This window comes from Brienomyrus brachyistius, chromosome 16 (genome assembly GCF_023856365.1).
Source record: "Brienomyrus brachyistius isolate T26 chromosome 16, BBRACH_0.4, whole genome shotgun sequence".
Taxonomy (NCBI): Eukaryota; Metazoa; Chordata; class Actinopteri; order Osteoglossiformes; family Mormyridae; genus Brienomyrus; species Brienomyrus brachyistius.
In genome coordinates, this window is record NC_064548.1 from 7,656,797 (window position 1) to 7,673,636 (window position 16,840).

A 16,840-nucleotide genomic window follows, 5' to 3' on the forward strand; every position below is an offset into this window, starting at 1 on the left:
CGCTCTGCGATCCCCTGCCGTTCCACCTCGACCGCATAATTTACACCTCTGAGCAGGCGTCTGACAGCATACACATGCTACGCACATAACCACTGCCTGGCGCACGCTAAGCTGTACGTCACCCACATAATCACTGAGTCGTCTAAGAGCGCAGCACAAAACCCAGACAGAGCAGTGATCGTTCAGTGACAATGAGCACTTTGAGCGGAGGACCCAGCACTGGGGATTGGGGACAAGGGGGTCACTGTGACAACTGCCCCCGGCGGCACAAAAGCCCCTTTGGTGTGGCGGCTCCCAGACCTCGGCATCCCAGTTCGTTTTTCCAGGGTAATGAAGAGACACTGTGCTATACAAACACTCCATTGCCATTCCCGAGCACATTCAGCAGGATCCGAAATGGCTCGTTGGGCTCGAACAGCATTTCCAGCAAACACACAGACACGTGTGACTCTCGCATGTACAGCATCACTTGCCCATAAATGTTTAAAAGAACTGCAGCATAAACACAGAGGCTGTATCGTTAATCCTGGTGGAAACACGTTTGGTGCCAGAGTGACTTTAAATATTAACCCCCCTCCCCACCCACATACACACGGCACCAGTAGACGGTATGGCTGCCTGAGCAGAGCAGCATTTCAGCACCCCCATGCCTCAGATGCCCCCTCCCCCAGAGAGACCCCCTCCCCCAGAGAGACCCCCTCCTTTCCCATCACTGTACGATTAAACGGCGCTGCTGCCTCACCTCCTCCAGCGACCATGGCGCAGAAGCGCGGTCCTCACACCAAGAGGACCAGACGAGTGTGGAGCTGCTCCGGTCGTCACCGCACCTCTCCGCAACCACCTCCCCCACTAAAACTCGTGACAGTGAGTGCCACCTCTTTCAAAATAAGAGCCTTCCTACGTCTTCTGAGCCCGGCCCTGTCCAGGAAACAGCTGTGCTCGGAGGTGGCTGCCCCCCCACTCCAGAGAGACCAGACCCAGCCAGAAACTGCACAGAAAACCAGTTTAATGCCCCCACTAATCTGCAGAATGCAACGCTAGAGCTGAGGAAAGTAGATCATCAGTACAGAGAGATGATCAAGCTTCTTAAGATGTTCAGTGCCGTTTTAGATGTGTGAATAGAGACATTCTGCTGTGAGCACACCCTGAGCCTGCAGGCGAGTGTGTGTGTATGTGTATGTGTGTGTGTGAGTCTGTGTCTTTGTGTCTGTGTCTGTGCATTTTTGTTTGTCTGCAGGTTTGTATTTAGCACATCGTGGGGACAAAATGCTGTCACGTTTTAGCTTGTGGGGACATTTTTCAAGTCTCCACAATATAAACCTCAATTTAAAAAAATTGTTCATGCAATCTAAAAACTATAAAATTCCAGAAGTCTTGTATTTTGTTTGGTTACTTACGGTTAAGGTTAGGGCTGAATAAGGGTTACATTATCATAGTTAGGGTTAGGGTTATGTCCTAGAAATGAATTGAGAGTCCCCAAAATGATAGGAATATATGAACTCTGTGTGTGTGTGTGTCAGTGAGTGAGTGAGTGAGTGAGTGAGTGAGTGAGTAAGAGGCAGAGGCACTAGGTTTCCAGCACAGGTGCCCCCCTCTCCCACTATCACTGTCCTCAGACGGATCTGCTACTCGCCCCTGACAGATGTGGCACATATAGCGGACATGTGACACACAAAAAGCCACACCCATATGCTACCATAACTCAACACATGCGGCACATGCAGATTTCACCCTGATCCCACCCGAGTCTCCTATTATTACCATAGTATAAATGTTACCTCACGATTGTCAAGCGGACCTCGCCAAACGGACAGATTAGTATCTGCATCCCGCCTGGGTCGGAATCCATCCAGAACATGATGCTTCCTCTGAAAGTAGAACTACCTCAACCCCCCCCCCCCCACGACCTACAATACACTGCGCTGGGCCCCAGCAACATCGAGATCAGGGATGCTTTCAGCTGAGCAAGAACGTGACCTTGTACAGACACCCCCAGGATGGGAACACGAGTCGAGTGAATGAGGTTAACAGAGGCATTCTGGGGAAATGAGGACAACACAACAGACAACTGACATACGTTCGGTTGCAGGAATGAAGTTCCTATTTGAGGGAGAGAGATCATACCGTATATGTGGAAAGAATGTAACAGGACCAGTAAATGCTGGGCTGAACGCAACATGATGAAGAGCCAGGGAAACTCCCCCACTTTGCCATGTAACACAACACCCCAACCCTTTAATGTAACATAACACCCTGAGCCTTCAATGTAACACAACACCCTGATCCTTCAGTTTCTCAGCTTTTGGATAATTAAATTCTTCTTCAAATGAAAGAACAAGCACTTAGCAAGCAAGTGAATTTATGAACTACCTATGCCTATATAGATGCTAATAACAATCATCTTCATCATCATCATCATCACCCACGCTCTTGAATGTAAGGCAGCCACTGCAGACGCCCCATCGGTTTTGTCTGAGAGATCCCTGCTTAAAGTCGTCACTCCCCCTTAATCGACCTTGAGGCAGTTCTCTCTCTGGCGGCCACGTCTGCACACACAAGGCAGGGGGTCAGAGACACCCCTAGCCCTAAGCTGCCCACTTCCTGTGTGAAATGGGTCCTAAACCGGCTCTCATCCGCCTGCTATCCCCTTCCGCTATCATGCAAAAGAAGAGTTCTTTGGAAATGAACTGGCAAGACGTCGTGTCAATGCTCCCCCCTCTGGCAGACAGCCAGACCTGCACTCATAAACAAACACAAACAAACAAGAATCCCCCTGCTTGTCACAACACCTGATGTCCTGAATGGGCCGCAGGCATTATGGTTCATGCCAGATTGATCTTTTCATCCTGCTCCCTTTATTCCCAGAGACATGAGCCACGATGGCGGTTTCCCTCCGAGCTTCCAGCCAACCCAAAGTCACTCACATGTACACACCCTGGATGAGACAGTCCCAGACCCGAATGTCAAGTAACTCACCTGAGGCAGATGACAGGATCATGTTCCCAGATCTTTGGACTTCATCAAATTTACTGAAGATTACATTCAACCTAAAGAGACACATCAAGCAGGTCAGAGCCAAAGCAGGCGAGAGAAGCGCCCCACTCACAGCAGAAGATGGAAATTTCAGATCCAGAGAGTACAAATCCAGACCAAGATTTAGTTTCAACCAACCAGTTGAGTATCCTGTGACTGTGACTCTTTATACTCAACTGGTTGGTTGAAACAAAATCGTGGTCTGGATTTGTAGTCTCTGGACCTGAAATCTCCACCTCTGCTCAGAGCACAGAGAAACTGTGTCCACCTGTACTGCCATGAACCTTTACAATAATGCCTCTTACTAATAAGAATTTGCATTAATACTTTTCTGCTGCATTATCAAACCGCTATTAGAGTCTTTACTACTACATCAACACTAGAGCATTTTAGTGTCTGCTTCGAATAAATAAAAAGTTAACTTGACAGTAAGAAGCAACAAAGTCTTTCATGTACAATTTACAGCTGCAACGTGTCTCCATGGATCTGGCTTTGCATGAAGGTTACGGAAGTCAACATAAAACTGACAGTGTGCACTATTGTAAAATTTTATCGTTCTCGGGTGACAGCACAGTTACAGTTGGTGCGGTTATAATACGGTCCCACCTAGCAGCCATTAAGTGCCACTTACAGCTTTAAAAACTAAACTCACACAAGTAAAGAGATCACTTATCATAACGTTCTGTTATCCTGCAGCCTGACTGCTCTAGAGCACAATAACATAGTCCATTATAATGCGACTCCTATAACATTAAATTGCTATTTATGTCACCATATGAATAAGCCGGATTCCGGGCGTGAGGCGGATTAATCACATACTCAGGCCTCAAGGACATTTTCATAGCATAACTTTAAAAACATGACCTGAAAAGCACCAATAATGTGTTACTGAAGTGCAGTGAATGAAGGTTATTTAAAAAGTCAGCTTTTATCCCCGAGAACATTTTAACCATTAAGGCAACAGCTACACCTTCAGAAGAAAAGCTAACGGCTGTCTTTGCTACGCTGGAAACCGGCAGCTTTCGTGAGCTTCCATCATAGCGTAGGGGGGGTCGTGGTTATGCATACCGTGATTGGGGCAGGCCCTTCTTACTGAGGTCTATCCGTACTCTCTCACCGACGTGCCGGTAGATTTCCACAAGACAGTTCATGGCCCCATCTCGGACCTGCAAAGGAAAAGTCAGCTCTAAGACAGGATCAAACTGACTGGCACCATAGAAACGCCCTGTGAGAGTCTCGTCCATGGGGGTCATGTGAGAGTCTACAGCTGTGAGCTGATGGGGGTGGGCTTCCTATTCTGGACAGGAAGTGCTGTTCCTGTGATGACAGAGGCCTGGAAGCAGCAGGAAAGTTCTATGTGGGTGTGTCTATGAACAGGATGTGCCTAAAAAAAAGCAATGCTCCAAGTTCTGTGACTTGGGGGGTGGGGTCTGTGATGGATCTGCCCAATCACAGGACAGGCTAAAAGGGGAGATCGGGAAGAGACAGTACAGCAGCATGAATGAATGAAGGATAGGAGGACATTTACTGCAGTTTAAAGTTGCATGCCAGTGAGGGTAATGCAGAGCCTTATGTACATATTGCTCCTTAATGATCATACAGTTTCCAACAACATAAACAAAATATTTAGACAGTCCTATTATAATGAATACAGTATTTTGGATAAATAAAATATAAATATATTAGACTACTAAATCGAATTATTCAGTCAAACAAAAATAAATGTTGGAAATAATCATAAATTATCTTTGCCCACCCAAATACACTATTAGTGTTGAGATAGACAAACCGCTAGAAAATGATTCTTTCCTACGATCTCAGCATGGACATGGTGTACAATTACCAACCACTAGGGGGCTCAAGAAACTCGTGTAAGATAACTCGTGTAAGCCGTTTCTCTGGCTTCAACGTCTTTTATATGGGTCACAGATGAGTCACACTGGTGAATATGCGTGGGCAGCAGAGAGTACCTGGCTTGTGGGATCTCCTAACAGGTTACATATATGTGGTACAATCTTGCTGAGGGTTAAACCTTGAGCTCCATATCTGAAAGTCAAAAGATGAAATTAGTGCGCTGGGTCTCCATTTATTCAACAGAAAGAGTGCAGGTGGTGCAGATCAGAGACAGCCTCCCTCAAAGGGAGCGGCCACTGCAGCACTGCTGTGTGACCTCGCGACGATGGCACTCACACGCTGAGGGTGGCGACCAGACAGAGACAGACCCCCTCCCTGCTCCGGTTGTTCTTGTGCTTGAAACCGCCCAGCATCCTGTCCCACACGTACTGCAAGGAAACCCAAAAGGCAGAGCTGCTGATGGGCTTACACACACTCTGCTGTTACACACACCCCGAATCCCTTAAAGAAGGCAAACGCACTCGGCCATTCTGCAATGTCAGACACTACATGATTACTTTCATACAACACTTTAATACACTGTGGTTAGGCTACGGCCATGAGGACTATGGGGGAGTGTGTGTATGTGTGTGGGGTTACACAGATCACATCTGGGGGCTAAAATGTCCCCAAAATGCAGTAATCAAAAAAGTAAAAATGCCGTATTTTAGTGTCATATTTTGTTTAGTTACTTATGGTTAAGGTTAGAGCTGGGTAGGGGTTAAGGGTGTTGTGATTGAGATTAGGGTTTTTCCATAGAAATCAATGGAAGGTCCCCATTTAGATAGCTACATGTGTGTGTGTGCCTGTGTGTGTACATATGTGGTGTGTAGGCTATACAGAGTGTGTGTGTATACCATGTGTGCGTGTATATGTGCATATATAAGTGTGTGTGTGCATGGTGAGTGTGTGTGTGTTTGGTATGTGAGTGCGTGTATTTGGTCTGTGTGTGTTTGGTGTATATGTGATATGTGTATGTGCGTGTGTGTGTGTGTGTGTGTGTGTGTGTTTGGTATGTGAGTGTGCGTGTATTTGGTCTGTGTGTGTTTGGTGTATATGTGGTATGTGTGTGTGTGTGTGTGTGTGTGTGTGTGTGTGACATGTATGTGCATGGTGTGTGCATGTGGTGTGTGTGTGTGTGTGTGTGTGTGTGTGTGTGTGTATGGCATGTGAGTGCGTGTATTTGGTCTGTGTGTGCTTGGTGTATATGTGATATGTGTATGTGCGTGTGTGTGTGTGTGTGTGCTTGGTGTATATGTGATATGTGTGTGTGTGTATACCATGTGTGCGTGTATATGTGCATATATAAGTGTGTGTGTGCATGGTGAGTGTGTGTGTGTGTTTGGTATGTGAGTGTGCGTGTATTTGGTCTGTGTGTGTTTGGTGTATATGTGGTATGTGTGTGTGTGTGTGTGTGACATGTATGTGCATGGTGTGTGCATGTGGTGTGTGTGTGTGTGTGTGTGTGTGTGTGTGTGTATGGCATGTGAGTGCGTGTATTTGGTCTGTGTGTGTTTGGTGTATATGTGATATGTGTATGTGCGTGAGAGGGTACCTGAGGGTTGGCAGCCTGCTCCATGATCTTCAGCAGCAGAGCTTGATCCTGGTCTCTCACCTGGTCTTTTGCATCTCCCAATCGGTCTATCAAACTCGGCAGCACTGGGAGAACAAAGAGATGCGGGGGGGGGGGGGGGGCAGCCCGCAACCTTAACCTTAAAGAGGTGTCAGAAGGACTGATTAAAGCATGCCATGAAGTTAGGACAGAGACCATTTACCTGTGCCAATCTGGGCTCTGAAGCGGTCTTGTAACCGGGTCACTAAAGCAGACAGAATGTCCATTCCTAGCAAAGCCACCTTAACAAAAAAAAAAAAACAAAGAAATATGTCAAAATGTGAGCATAATCATTGTATTTGAAGACTTTAAAGAATTTTTAAAATCATTCAAATTATATCAATCCAACATTGCAAAAATATGTTGCAAAGGATTATGGGTAATATGGCATCTCACCGTTTTAATCATAATTTACAAGGACAGCATTAACTTCCAGCAGCTGCTTTTTGAACGAAAATATGATTCTGAGATGTGAGGAAACCGTAAAATAAAACAATGTCTTTTTTGGGCACCAACCCTGAAGCGGATGTGGAGTGCTTTTTAAGCATAGCTTTCCTGCCCATACTCGAATAACCTTCCTTGTCTTGGGGTGATACGGGCTGTCCAATGAGCGTTTAGCGAGGGCATCCCTGCTAACACCACAACAACACATCCCGCACCACCTGAGCGTCTCGTTCAGGCACGGGTGCAATTTTTGGAACCCTTCACCGTGGGTTATTAAAGAAAAAAGAAAAACATACATAACAATCTAACGAACTAGGTAATGCTGCCATCTATAGGTAGAAAAGGGAACTGTTAATCCCACGAAAGCAAAGATTTACTCTATTATTCAAGACACATTCCCTCGGAAATAGACAATGTGTAGTAACTACATTAAAATGCTCCTGTATATTAATTATGTTTAGCCATAAGACTCCATGACGAACTCCAATTTCATTGGCAGTATTTGAAAATCTGCATTTCGAGGATGTTTTTGTTACCTTGTTCACTCCATACACAGAGATCCTTAAAACTGTCGTACATAATACCTGTCTCACCATAAGGATCCTTCATTGCACACATGCATGCCTGCTGTCACACCACAAACACATTTCATTCTAAAAACACACATGCTGGCCAGCCCAGACACACTCATCCGTGATAGGCACATTTTTCAAACTACCTTTATTCACATCTCCCTCTCTCTCTCTCTCTCTCACACACACACACACACACACACACAATTGTACAAAGCCACATATGCAGAGACCTTCCTCACACACACTCGAGGTGGCTGTCAGCTCCACGCCTGCCACCACACCCCCCATAGCTTCTGTCTGGCAGATCGCCGTGCCTGTCTCCTCAGCCGTGCGCCATCTTGTCCTCCTCTCCCCACCCCCTTCCCCCCTCCTAGCCTGCCCAACAGATGGGCAGCTTGCTGCCCCACCCCCCAGCTAAAAACCTACCCAATAGTTACTAACGAATGCGAAACACACAGACTAGCCATGTGTAGCGGCCACCCTCACAAGGCATCGCTGGTTGTATGCCCCCCCCCCCCCGTCCTGGAGGCTTTATTTAGTTTTTCTTAATCGCATCTTTCCACATTAGCACGGAGTCTCGAATCACTGAAAACATGAGGACAGAGGTGATGGCAAAGAGCAGCTCTGATTTTGTCAGCATTTAAGAACCGGGCTCACCTTGAAATTCCCAGCCGAGACAGAGAGTGTGAAAGCTGAGGTTGAAGGGGATAATCATGCAGCAGCAACAGGGCAGCTGCGTTTTAGCCATGAATACACCGTCTGACACAAAGAAGCTTCAGCATGACTTTACAAACCAGCACCACCTGGACGGTGGCCGTAATCACAGCAAAAGATTCTAAATCAAGCACCTTTCCCACCATCTTCACGTGTGTATACTAGAGTGCTAGTCACCAAACGCTGACACTGAGACATGACCCAACTGATGTCACTGGTACAAATCCACCCCCTTCATGGGCAACATATCCAGGCTGACCCACTACCTAGCCTTGAGAAATAACCTTATCAGGCCAACTGAGGTCAGAACAGATCAATAGCCCACAAAACCATGGAGGCTATTCGGTTAGCCGTAACCGTGCACACTGCTGACCATCCCCATCCACGGTGACACCTTAACATCACAGCAGGACCCCATCTGCCCCCGTCAGGTCACAGCTACACCTGCAGAAGTTCAATCTCACAAAGGAGCCATGAACCCTGGCCACAGGCCTCACCTCTCTGCTAACAATCGAAAGGTCTTCCCACAATGCACTGCTCTTCATGAATTAGCGACACTGCGCAGTGTTTCCCCTAAGTTTACAGCTTTCGCGGGGGCGGGGGGGTGGAGGCAGATGGACACAGACAGGATTCATGGTGTTAATGTGTTTCTTTTAATGACAGCAGTCAATATAACAACTGAACTAAACATCAGAACATTTCTTTGTATGACAATTATCCACGAAGTGTGCAGCTTTTGTCACTGCAGTGTATCTTTCTGGGCTTCTGGAAGAACATTCATAAACACATATATAAAATCCCATTGTGAAATGTATTTATTATCCTGTTCATGGTGGAGAAGTCCCTCTCACAGTTCACACCGCTGACCGGGTGGCTTACACGACAAATTTTCCGACACGCGCTCTCTGTCCGCTGGTGGGAGAGTGCTCACCTGTGTGTACACGCACATGTCTCTATGCACACATTGGGCCGGAACTACAAGAGAATTGTAAACGCGCGACCGTATACAGACAAAAATAACAAGCTGTTGTGTAAATAAGATATATAACATAAGGCTATTTACTTTGCTAAATAAAAGGACAATGTATAGACCTGTTCTATAGGAAAGGTGACCTTAAATGACTTCTGTTGTGATCTGGCGCTATATAGAAAATAAAATTCAATAGAACTAACTTGACCTTCAAGGGGGGGCAGGGCACCCAATATAATGGTAGGGGAAACGCTGCTGCTGCAGAGTTTGCCGTGAATAAGCTATGGGTCACACTCACCAAGTCCGCTAATTACTCAAGAAACCCTGCTCCAGCCTGTAGGCTTCCCTGTCACTGAGCACCAGCTGGAGTTCTTTTCTTCATACTGACCCTGGACGGTAGCAGCAACCCAGAGAATGAGTGTATCTACAGGGGAGAAGGAGCAGGGGCTGGCAGTGCGGTGACTCAGCAAACACACAGAGCAGGCCTGGCCCTGCAATGTGCGGCAGGCCTGGGAATGCTCAATACAAACAGATTCCCTCTCTGAGCAGCGAAACAAAACACAAATAATCAGGCGCTCCATCTCTACTCCACACGCTTAGCAGGAGCTGTTGGATCGAGCTATGAGGGAAAACTGCACTCTGCCAGCAGGTGGCGATGTCACAAGCTAAACTGAATATTTACTGAAGCTTGTCACACGATAGTACAATAGTTAGCACCACTGCCTCCTGGGTTGGCGGTTGGAATCACACGTCTAATGATAAGTGGCTGATGGACGGACGTGAGCAGACCCATATGGCCACTCAGCACCTCATGGCATCAGCTGTCGCGAGTGGGCCGCTCCCAGCCTGCATTCCCACTGCGGGCTGCGGCCCAGAACCAAGGCCACAGGGCACAGCGCTCGTCAACGTGCGTCATCTGACTCAGGTTGGCTCCAGTCCCAAGGGCTGCGGTGTGGGTGGGACAGTGAGTGTCATGGGATTATTGTGTCGTCTGACACTGCATCACAGGGCCTAGGGTCAGCCTCTGATGGGGTTCGAGAAACACTCGGACGCATTAGGTTTATAGACGAAATCACTCATGTTTGCAGGTGCTGCGGACTCTCCCTTTGGGGAAGAGTGTCTGTGAGGGGGCAGGGCCACCCAGCCATGACCTTCTGTGTATAGCCCCAAATCTGTAACCTCCTGGGCTACACAGTGAATTACAGCAGTTGCACAGTGGACCGCGGGTGTGCACTGCAGGCCCATTTACCGGGACCCCGACGCCAAATCCTCCAGCCGTCATGAGTTGTGAGCCGTACAGACTATGTGCTTCTAACTGGAGGAGGGAGGAGAAGACTCACTAACCTCCATCAGAATGTCAGGGGAGGGTGACCATCGTGCAGCGTGCCACTGACAGGGGAGGGGCTAGGCCATGCCAACACCGGGGAAACATGAACAGGCCGAGGGCTGGCACAGCACGTGGTTTCCCAAGCGTCCACCACCCGCAGGCTGTCGGGGTGAGGGAGGCCCTCACACCTGTCCATATTCCCTGAAATAGCTCCTCCACCCAAAAATACCACACCTTTTATGAGCATTCCCCGCCTGGCCAGGGTTCCCACTATGCCAGCTGGGGGGTGCCATAGTTTCTGGCGGCTTCTGTATTGATGCCTGGCAGTTCAGCTCCCCCCAGACCATCCAGGCAGAACTTAACAAAGCACAACCCCTCCCACCCACCCCACTGACCCAGGGCACTCTTCACTTATCAGCTATCACCAGCAGGGGGCCTCAGGAAACACAGCCACCTGGAGCAATCAGCACATCAGCGCCATGTGACACAGCATGGGGGCTAATGAAATGCTTCAGTGAAACACTGAAAGCTGCTATAGCATTTGCTTTTTTTAATTTATTGAAGGGTTAGAAATACAGGTCAGGCACACCAAGAATATGTAGACAGATCCCTCCCACTTGGCTGCTGATTGGAAGTTTTTATGTCCACCTCTGCTGGCCACCACACACACACAGATCCCTCCCACTTCCCTGCTGATTGGCAGTTTCTGTATGCCAACCCCTACAGGTCACACCCATAAACACACAGATCCCTCCCACTTCCCTGCTGATTGGCAGTTTTTGCTATGCCCACCCCTGCTGCCCACACACACACACAGATTCCTCCCACTTGCCTGTCGATTGGCGGTTTCTGCTATGCCCCCCCCCTAAATGCTCTAGACAAGACAGACCCCTCCTACTCATAGGCTGACTGGCAGTCTCTGCTATGCTCTCATCTCAATGCCCTACATATAGACAAAGCACCTCCCACCTGCCTACTGATTGAAAGCTGCTCTCCTTTCATTATTCACACAGGCCACTACCCCTTTCCTGTTCTTCACTAACCAGTAACCTAATTACAAGACCAATATGAGCCTCGCAGTCATTCACCCCACTTGCTAATCTGGGGCTTGAGGCAGAGTGGCACACAGGCATAACACACCACCTTTGTTGAATAGCACACGCCGGTTTGCAGGGACGTGACAGGGCCTGGCCTGGTGTCACAACTGAAATAAATCACTAATATGAACCTAGACATAGTCCTATTTATCAGCAGCCAACAAATTAAATAGTTCTCTTGGCGTAATACTAATCAGCTTTATTTAGTAGTAGAGGTATGTTTTCTAAAGAGAAATCTTAAAAGTTTACCATCCCGTGACAGCATCCTAAAATCTGACTTTGTATCCCCATGTGATATTACTGCTGCACAAAAAAAGGTTTCAAAGCCTTTTTTGGATGGGATGTGAAAGTTTGTTGAAGATGCACTGATCTGGCCTTGAGCAGTGACAGTGAAAAGGTTCTCTGTGCCCGTCGCATGGGAATCACAGCACATCTTGCAGCCTCACCGCACCTTGCCTAAAGACCCCAAGGGAAAAAAAGCTGCCAAGCCGTAAACACAAGACAGGGACACTGTTTAAAGCTTTATTTTTATCATACACGGAGCAGCTTGGGGGTAAAGGCGAGAGCTCAAAGGACGCACTTCCAGAAGGATCCTCACCTTGGTGTACGAGTCATCGAGCTGCCTACTCGGCTGATTAAAGAGGGCGCTTACATCCATAAACGGAGCAAGTTCAGGCCTGTGTGCTGAAAGATATCAAAATAACGCTGATAATGTGTGGAGCAAGGAGCAGCACACACTGCTTTGCTGGCTGAATGACTTTACCAGCACAACACCTCCGAGAGAGAGAGAGAGAGTCAAAACCTGAGCTGCCCGAGTGTGAGATCGTTTGAAAAAATTAGACAATCCTGCCAGGCCGCATTTGGGACAGGATGGGGCTCAGCGGCCATGCATCACAGAGAAGTGGAGGACAGGGATTGTGTCTGCCAGAAGTCCCCACAAATCACCTGATGCAGGCAGGCAGGCAGGCAGGCAGGCAAGAGGGCCGCCACTATCACACCCAAACAAGAAAAATGTCAATTTATAATTAGTGAGTGAGAGGCAACACTGTTGGCAGGGCAAGCCAAAGACATAGCAGCTCTTCCAAAGCATTGCTTCAGTGCAGCGTGCCGTCGTCACCCGCCGCCCCAGCCAAGGATACAACAGCCTCCTTATAAGGAGACAGGATTACAGCCAGCGGTGGCCAGGCGCCTGGCAGCTGTCCGAAGACCTGCCTCCCCCCTCGGCGTGGCGACAATAGCAGACTGCTGCCGCGCGACAGAGAAAACGTGCAACTTATGGGCATTTCCCCCATCACAACAGGATGACCAGGGGCAGCCATTTTAAAACAGACAGCATGTTCCTCTTCAGAAAGCAAGCTTACAGAAGGTGTGAAGGAAAGGTGAGTGACATCCGCTTAGCTAGACAAGAATGACGCCTAATCCACAGGAAGGGGAGCCCATCCACTGAACCAGGAGGACAGAATCCGAAGACACTGAAACAGAACCCCAAACCCACACTCATCAGCGATGTCCCTAAGAGGAAGGAAGCCCTTTGAGAAGCTGCTGAAGACGACTGAGAAATTTAAGATCCTCAGGTCAGATGGCTCATCAATGGTCGCATCACCCAGAAGAGAGTCCTCCTCTCATAAAGGAGTGCATACAGCTGCCATGGCATTACAACTCATAAGGGGCGCAATCTCATCCACGTCAGACTGAAAGATGAGGATCTCCTATCAGCCAACACACTGGTATAGGGCCAGACCCACAATGCAACACTCTACTCCCATCCCACCCACCGCCTCAGTGGCCTCACAGCCGGCTACCCAGCCTCATCGATCAGCCGCTGTGACGCGGCTGCCCCAGATCCGCCACCACTGCCACAGGGGGCTTGCATTTGAGGGGGGGGGGGCACAATGCCACTGATATACCAGACAGAATAAAACCTGACAGATTCAATGCAAATAGCTGGATTGAAAATGTAACTGATGCAAGAAAATGTGGCCTTAAATCTGCACTATTATAAATCATGACATTTTGGAGAAAGTAATTTTTAAACAGCATGTACTATATGGAAGGCAGACAAAAGTATTTAAATATCCAGTGCATGATCACGCCAGAGCTGGAAACACTGGGTATCAGATAGGCTATCCATCAGAGAGCATGTACATACACAGGACAGGAAGAGAGAGACACACACACAGTCTGACCACCACTCCTGAAAATGGAGTATTCAATTTTTACAAGAGGAAAATGCAATTGAAACTTCTGAATTTAGTGAGATTTTTATTTTTTGTTTTGGAACACAGACACATGAGCTTCACACTGGATGATACTAAATACCCATTGTATGGCGTCTGTGTTCAGTGTCGTTCATCTGTACACCTGCTCACAGTAATCACGTTCAGGCTCGTGCTCCTGGGACTCGTTCCAAACACTTCAGTCCGTCCATCAGAACCTCAGGAGAACCCAAGCTGTGGCACTGGGAGCCGTAACCTTCACCTACACTATTCTGCCACAGCAATGCTGCCACTAAGGCCTGTCAGCTCGCATGCGGGCCTCCTGACCACTGCTCCACATGTGTGGCTTCCTGACAGTTTATCTCCAGTGTCCACAGAAGCTCTGTGGCATCAGAGCGAGAGCAGGCATGATGAGCCCAGCTGAAAAAGCAGGGGAAAAGGAGGACAGGGGGAGAACGACATACAGGGTCCGCACAGGGCTCAGCCCGATAACGTGGATCACATGGCATCAGCATGCTATTGCTGCAGGAAAACACAACCACAGTGACATTTCATTTTATTTCATCAGGCCACAAGTAATGTGGTTAGTCAAGCTAAAAAATAAATAAATAAAAAAGTAGCTGCGCACAGGTTTATCATTAAACGCCATAGTGTCCAGACCTACGGGCCAATGAGAGCAAAGGGATGCAGAGAGAGGAGTCAGGCTCATAAGCCAATGAGAACAGAGGGATGCAGAGAGGCAGGTCAGGTCCGTGAGTCAATGAGAGGATGCAGAAAGAGAGGTCAGGCCCTCTGTCCTCCTTGAAATGTCTGGGTTCCTGAATCCCGGGCTCATTTCTGATGACAGCATTCCCTGCCAGAGGCATGCAGACTTCCATTACATTTTGGAGGTTTCACCTCCACATCATCTTCATTCACATTCATCATCACTACTTCTTCTACACCTCAACCAAGAAACCAGGTCATGGACCTTTTGACCAACTATGAACCAAACAGACTTCAGATTGGTACCAGCAACATCTCAAAATTCTGGGGTACAGCAACGAGTATGAAACTCCTATCCCAGCGCTTGGTGTACAGATTTTTTTAAAGAAAACATTGCTTTATCTTTATGGCATTTGCCGATAATAAAATGGGCAGTTTGGGAAATCCTCCAGTCCTGCGTCACCCGGCAAGCAGTATGGAACAACAGATGCCCATTCCACACTGCAGGACAACTGAGTAGATGCCAGACTGCATTTTCCTTCCTATACTCTCCTGGGAAATAAAATGGGAAGCTGTTAAAATGCATCGCATGTATATATTTTTTTGTACCTGTGAGATGTTCACAGGTCTTAACCAATGACACCTGAGCATCCTTCTCCAATACGAAGGGACCTGACACCACAGACCCTAACCACAGCCAGAGGTGTCATCAGCGAGCACATCGCCTCCGGAGGAAAAAAATCATGCCAGGGTCACACTTTACTTAGGAACAACCTGTCGGGAAGGATCAGCTGCTATGCAGTCTCCCAGACTAAACATTAGCATTTGCCATGGTGCCCCCTCTCCATCCAGTTCCTCTGCTGGTTTTCTATCAGGATGATCTAGAGGAGTCGGGTGCAGAACAGGACGAGCTGCCAAAACCAGTCAGCTCGGGCTCCACCTGTCGGGGCACATGTGTCTAACCTGGCTCATGGCTGCGTTTGCTTCCTGCTCTGCAGCTCGGCCTGCTTTTGGTGCAGACACACCCCAAATTTTACTTAAATCTTCCAAACAAGACATCAGATAAGAGGGACTTTCCTGTAATGCCATTTAAAAAGTCATCCAGCTCTACCTCTCCAGCAGGTGGAGAGTGAGACAGCCCTGCATTCCCCCACTAGGGGCCTGACGCGAACCTGAGACCTCTACATGCAAGTCCGCACAGCCTGAATGAAAAGCCTGGCACAGGACGGCAGGAAGCTGACTCCCACGTCACACCGACGACGACGGCCAGGCCCTGCTAATTCTACTGGGTTCGGCCCCATCATACAGCCGCATCCCATAAATGCACAAACCTAATGAGCCTCTATGCCGCTTGCTGCAAAGATGGCTGCATTGTTAATTAAGCCTTCCCAAATCAATAGCAGAGGTTTCACTGCGTTGCAATAAAAACGAAAATGAACAACCAATTAGAATTGGAAAACAGTCTAAACTCAAATTACCGAGTGACTGCGGCCTTGTTCGCATATAGAGCCTGGCAGACAGATCAAAACCTTCAAATGAGGACAGGAATCCAAAAAAAAAATCAGGGGGGAAATCTCTCAACCATCTCCCTCTCACTCCCACACACACACACACTGACCATGAGGTGCTCCGAAACCCTTCTGCTTTCACAATCCAGATACACCAACAAGACTTTCTGGGGCAGCCCAATGCCGATCTAACTCACTATCTTGAGCACCACCAACACCCCCCTTGCTCCACAAATACTAGCTGAGAAATTTGCAGTAAGTGCCATTTAAGTTATAAATGCGTAAATACATACATCGCAGATAGGCACCATTAAAACACCTTTATTCCCTTTTCCAGTATATAGCTTCAATCTCAGAAAAAAAGCTTATTGTAGGTATGGGGCCCAGATACATTAAACAAAACAACCAAAGACTGAGAAATCTGTTAGCCTTATATCCAGGTCAGCTTTACAGTGTCAAATCAAAACAGACCTGTTTAAAGTCCTATTCAGCTCTCTCTGACGTTCAGAAGAAATCCCCGGCCCTGGTTCCATTCCAGGATGACCCAAGCTTTCCCTGAATACCAGATATGTTCCTGTTTTCCAGAAACAGACACTGAGTATCATAGAGGTTCTAAAGATTATATTGGTTCCTTTCCTGCAGTTTGTGTGTGTTCACAACACTTTTTTTGAAAGGATTGGTACCAATGCACCAATCAGCTTTGAGTGATGGGGTCAGATAGTCCCCGTATTCTGATAAAGGTTATT

At 47.8% G+C, this 16,840-nt stretch overlaps 1 protein-coding gene and 1 non-coding gene across 6 annotated transcripts in view; one reads left to right on the forward strand and one right to left on the reverse strand.

The window, feature by feature from the left end:
• Positions 1-16,840, reverse strand: part of clasp1a (cytoplasmic linker associated protein 1a) — a 56,728-nt gene that overhangs the window by 37,895 nt on the left and 1,993 nt on the right. For all 5 annotated transcript variants that reach the window (XM_048978898.1, XM_048978896.1, XM_048978899.1 and 2 more), the window contains exons 3-8: positions 6,702-6,780; positions 6,482-6,585; positions 5,224-5,315; positions 5,004-5,079; positions 4,102-4,199; positions 2,977-3,047 (exon numbers count right to left, since the gene is read on the reverse strand). In XM_048978898.1, coding sequence (XP_048834855.1) covers positions 2,977-3,047; positions 4,102-4,199; positions 5,004-5,079; positions 5,224-5,315; positions 6,482-6,585; positions 6,702-6,780 — 520 coding nt within the window. The remainder of the gene's footprint in view (positions 1-2,976; positions 3,048-4,101; positions 4,200-5,003; positions 5,080-5,223; positions 5,316-6,481; positions 6,586-6,701; positions 6,781-16,840) is intronic.
• LOC125710371 (U4atac minor spliceosomal RNA) lies at positions 7,111-7,240 on the forward strand. Its single transcript, XR_007382976.1, has one exon. It is a non-coding gene; the product is annotated as a U4atac minor spliceosomal RNA (small nuclear RNA).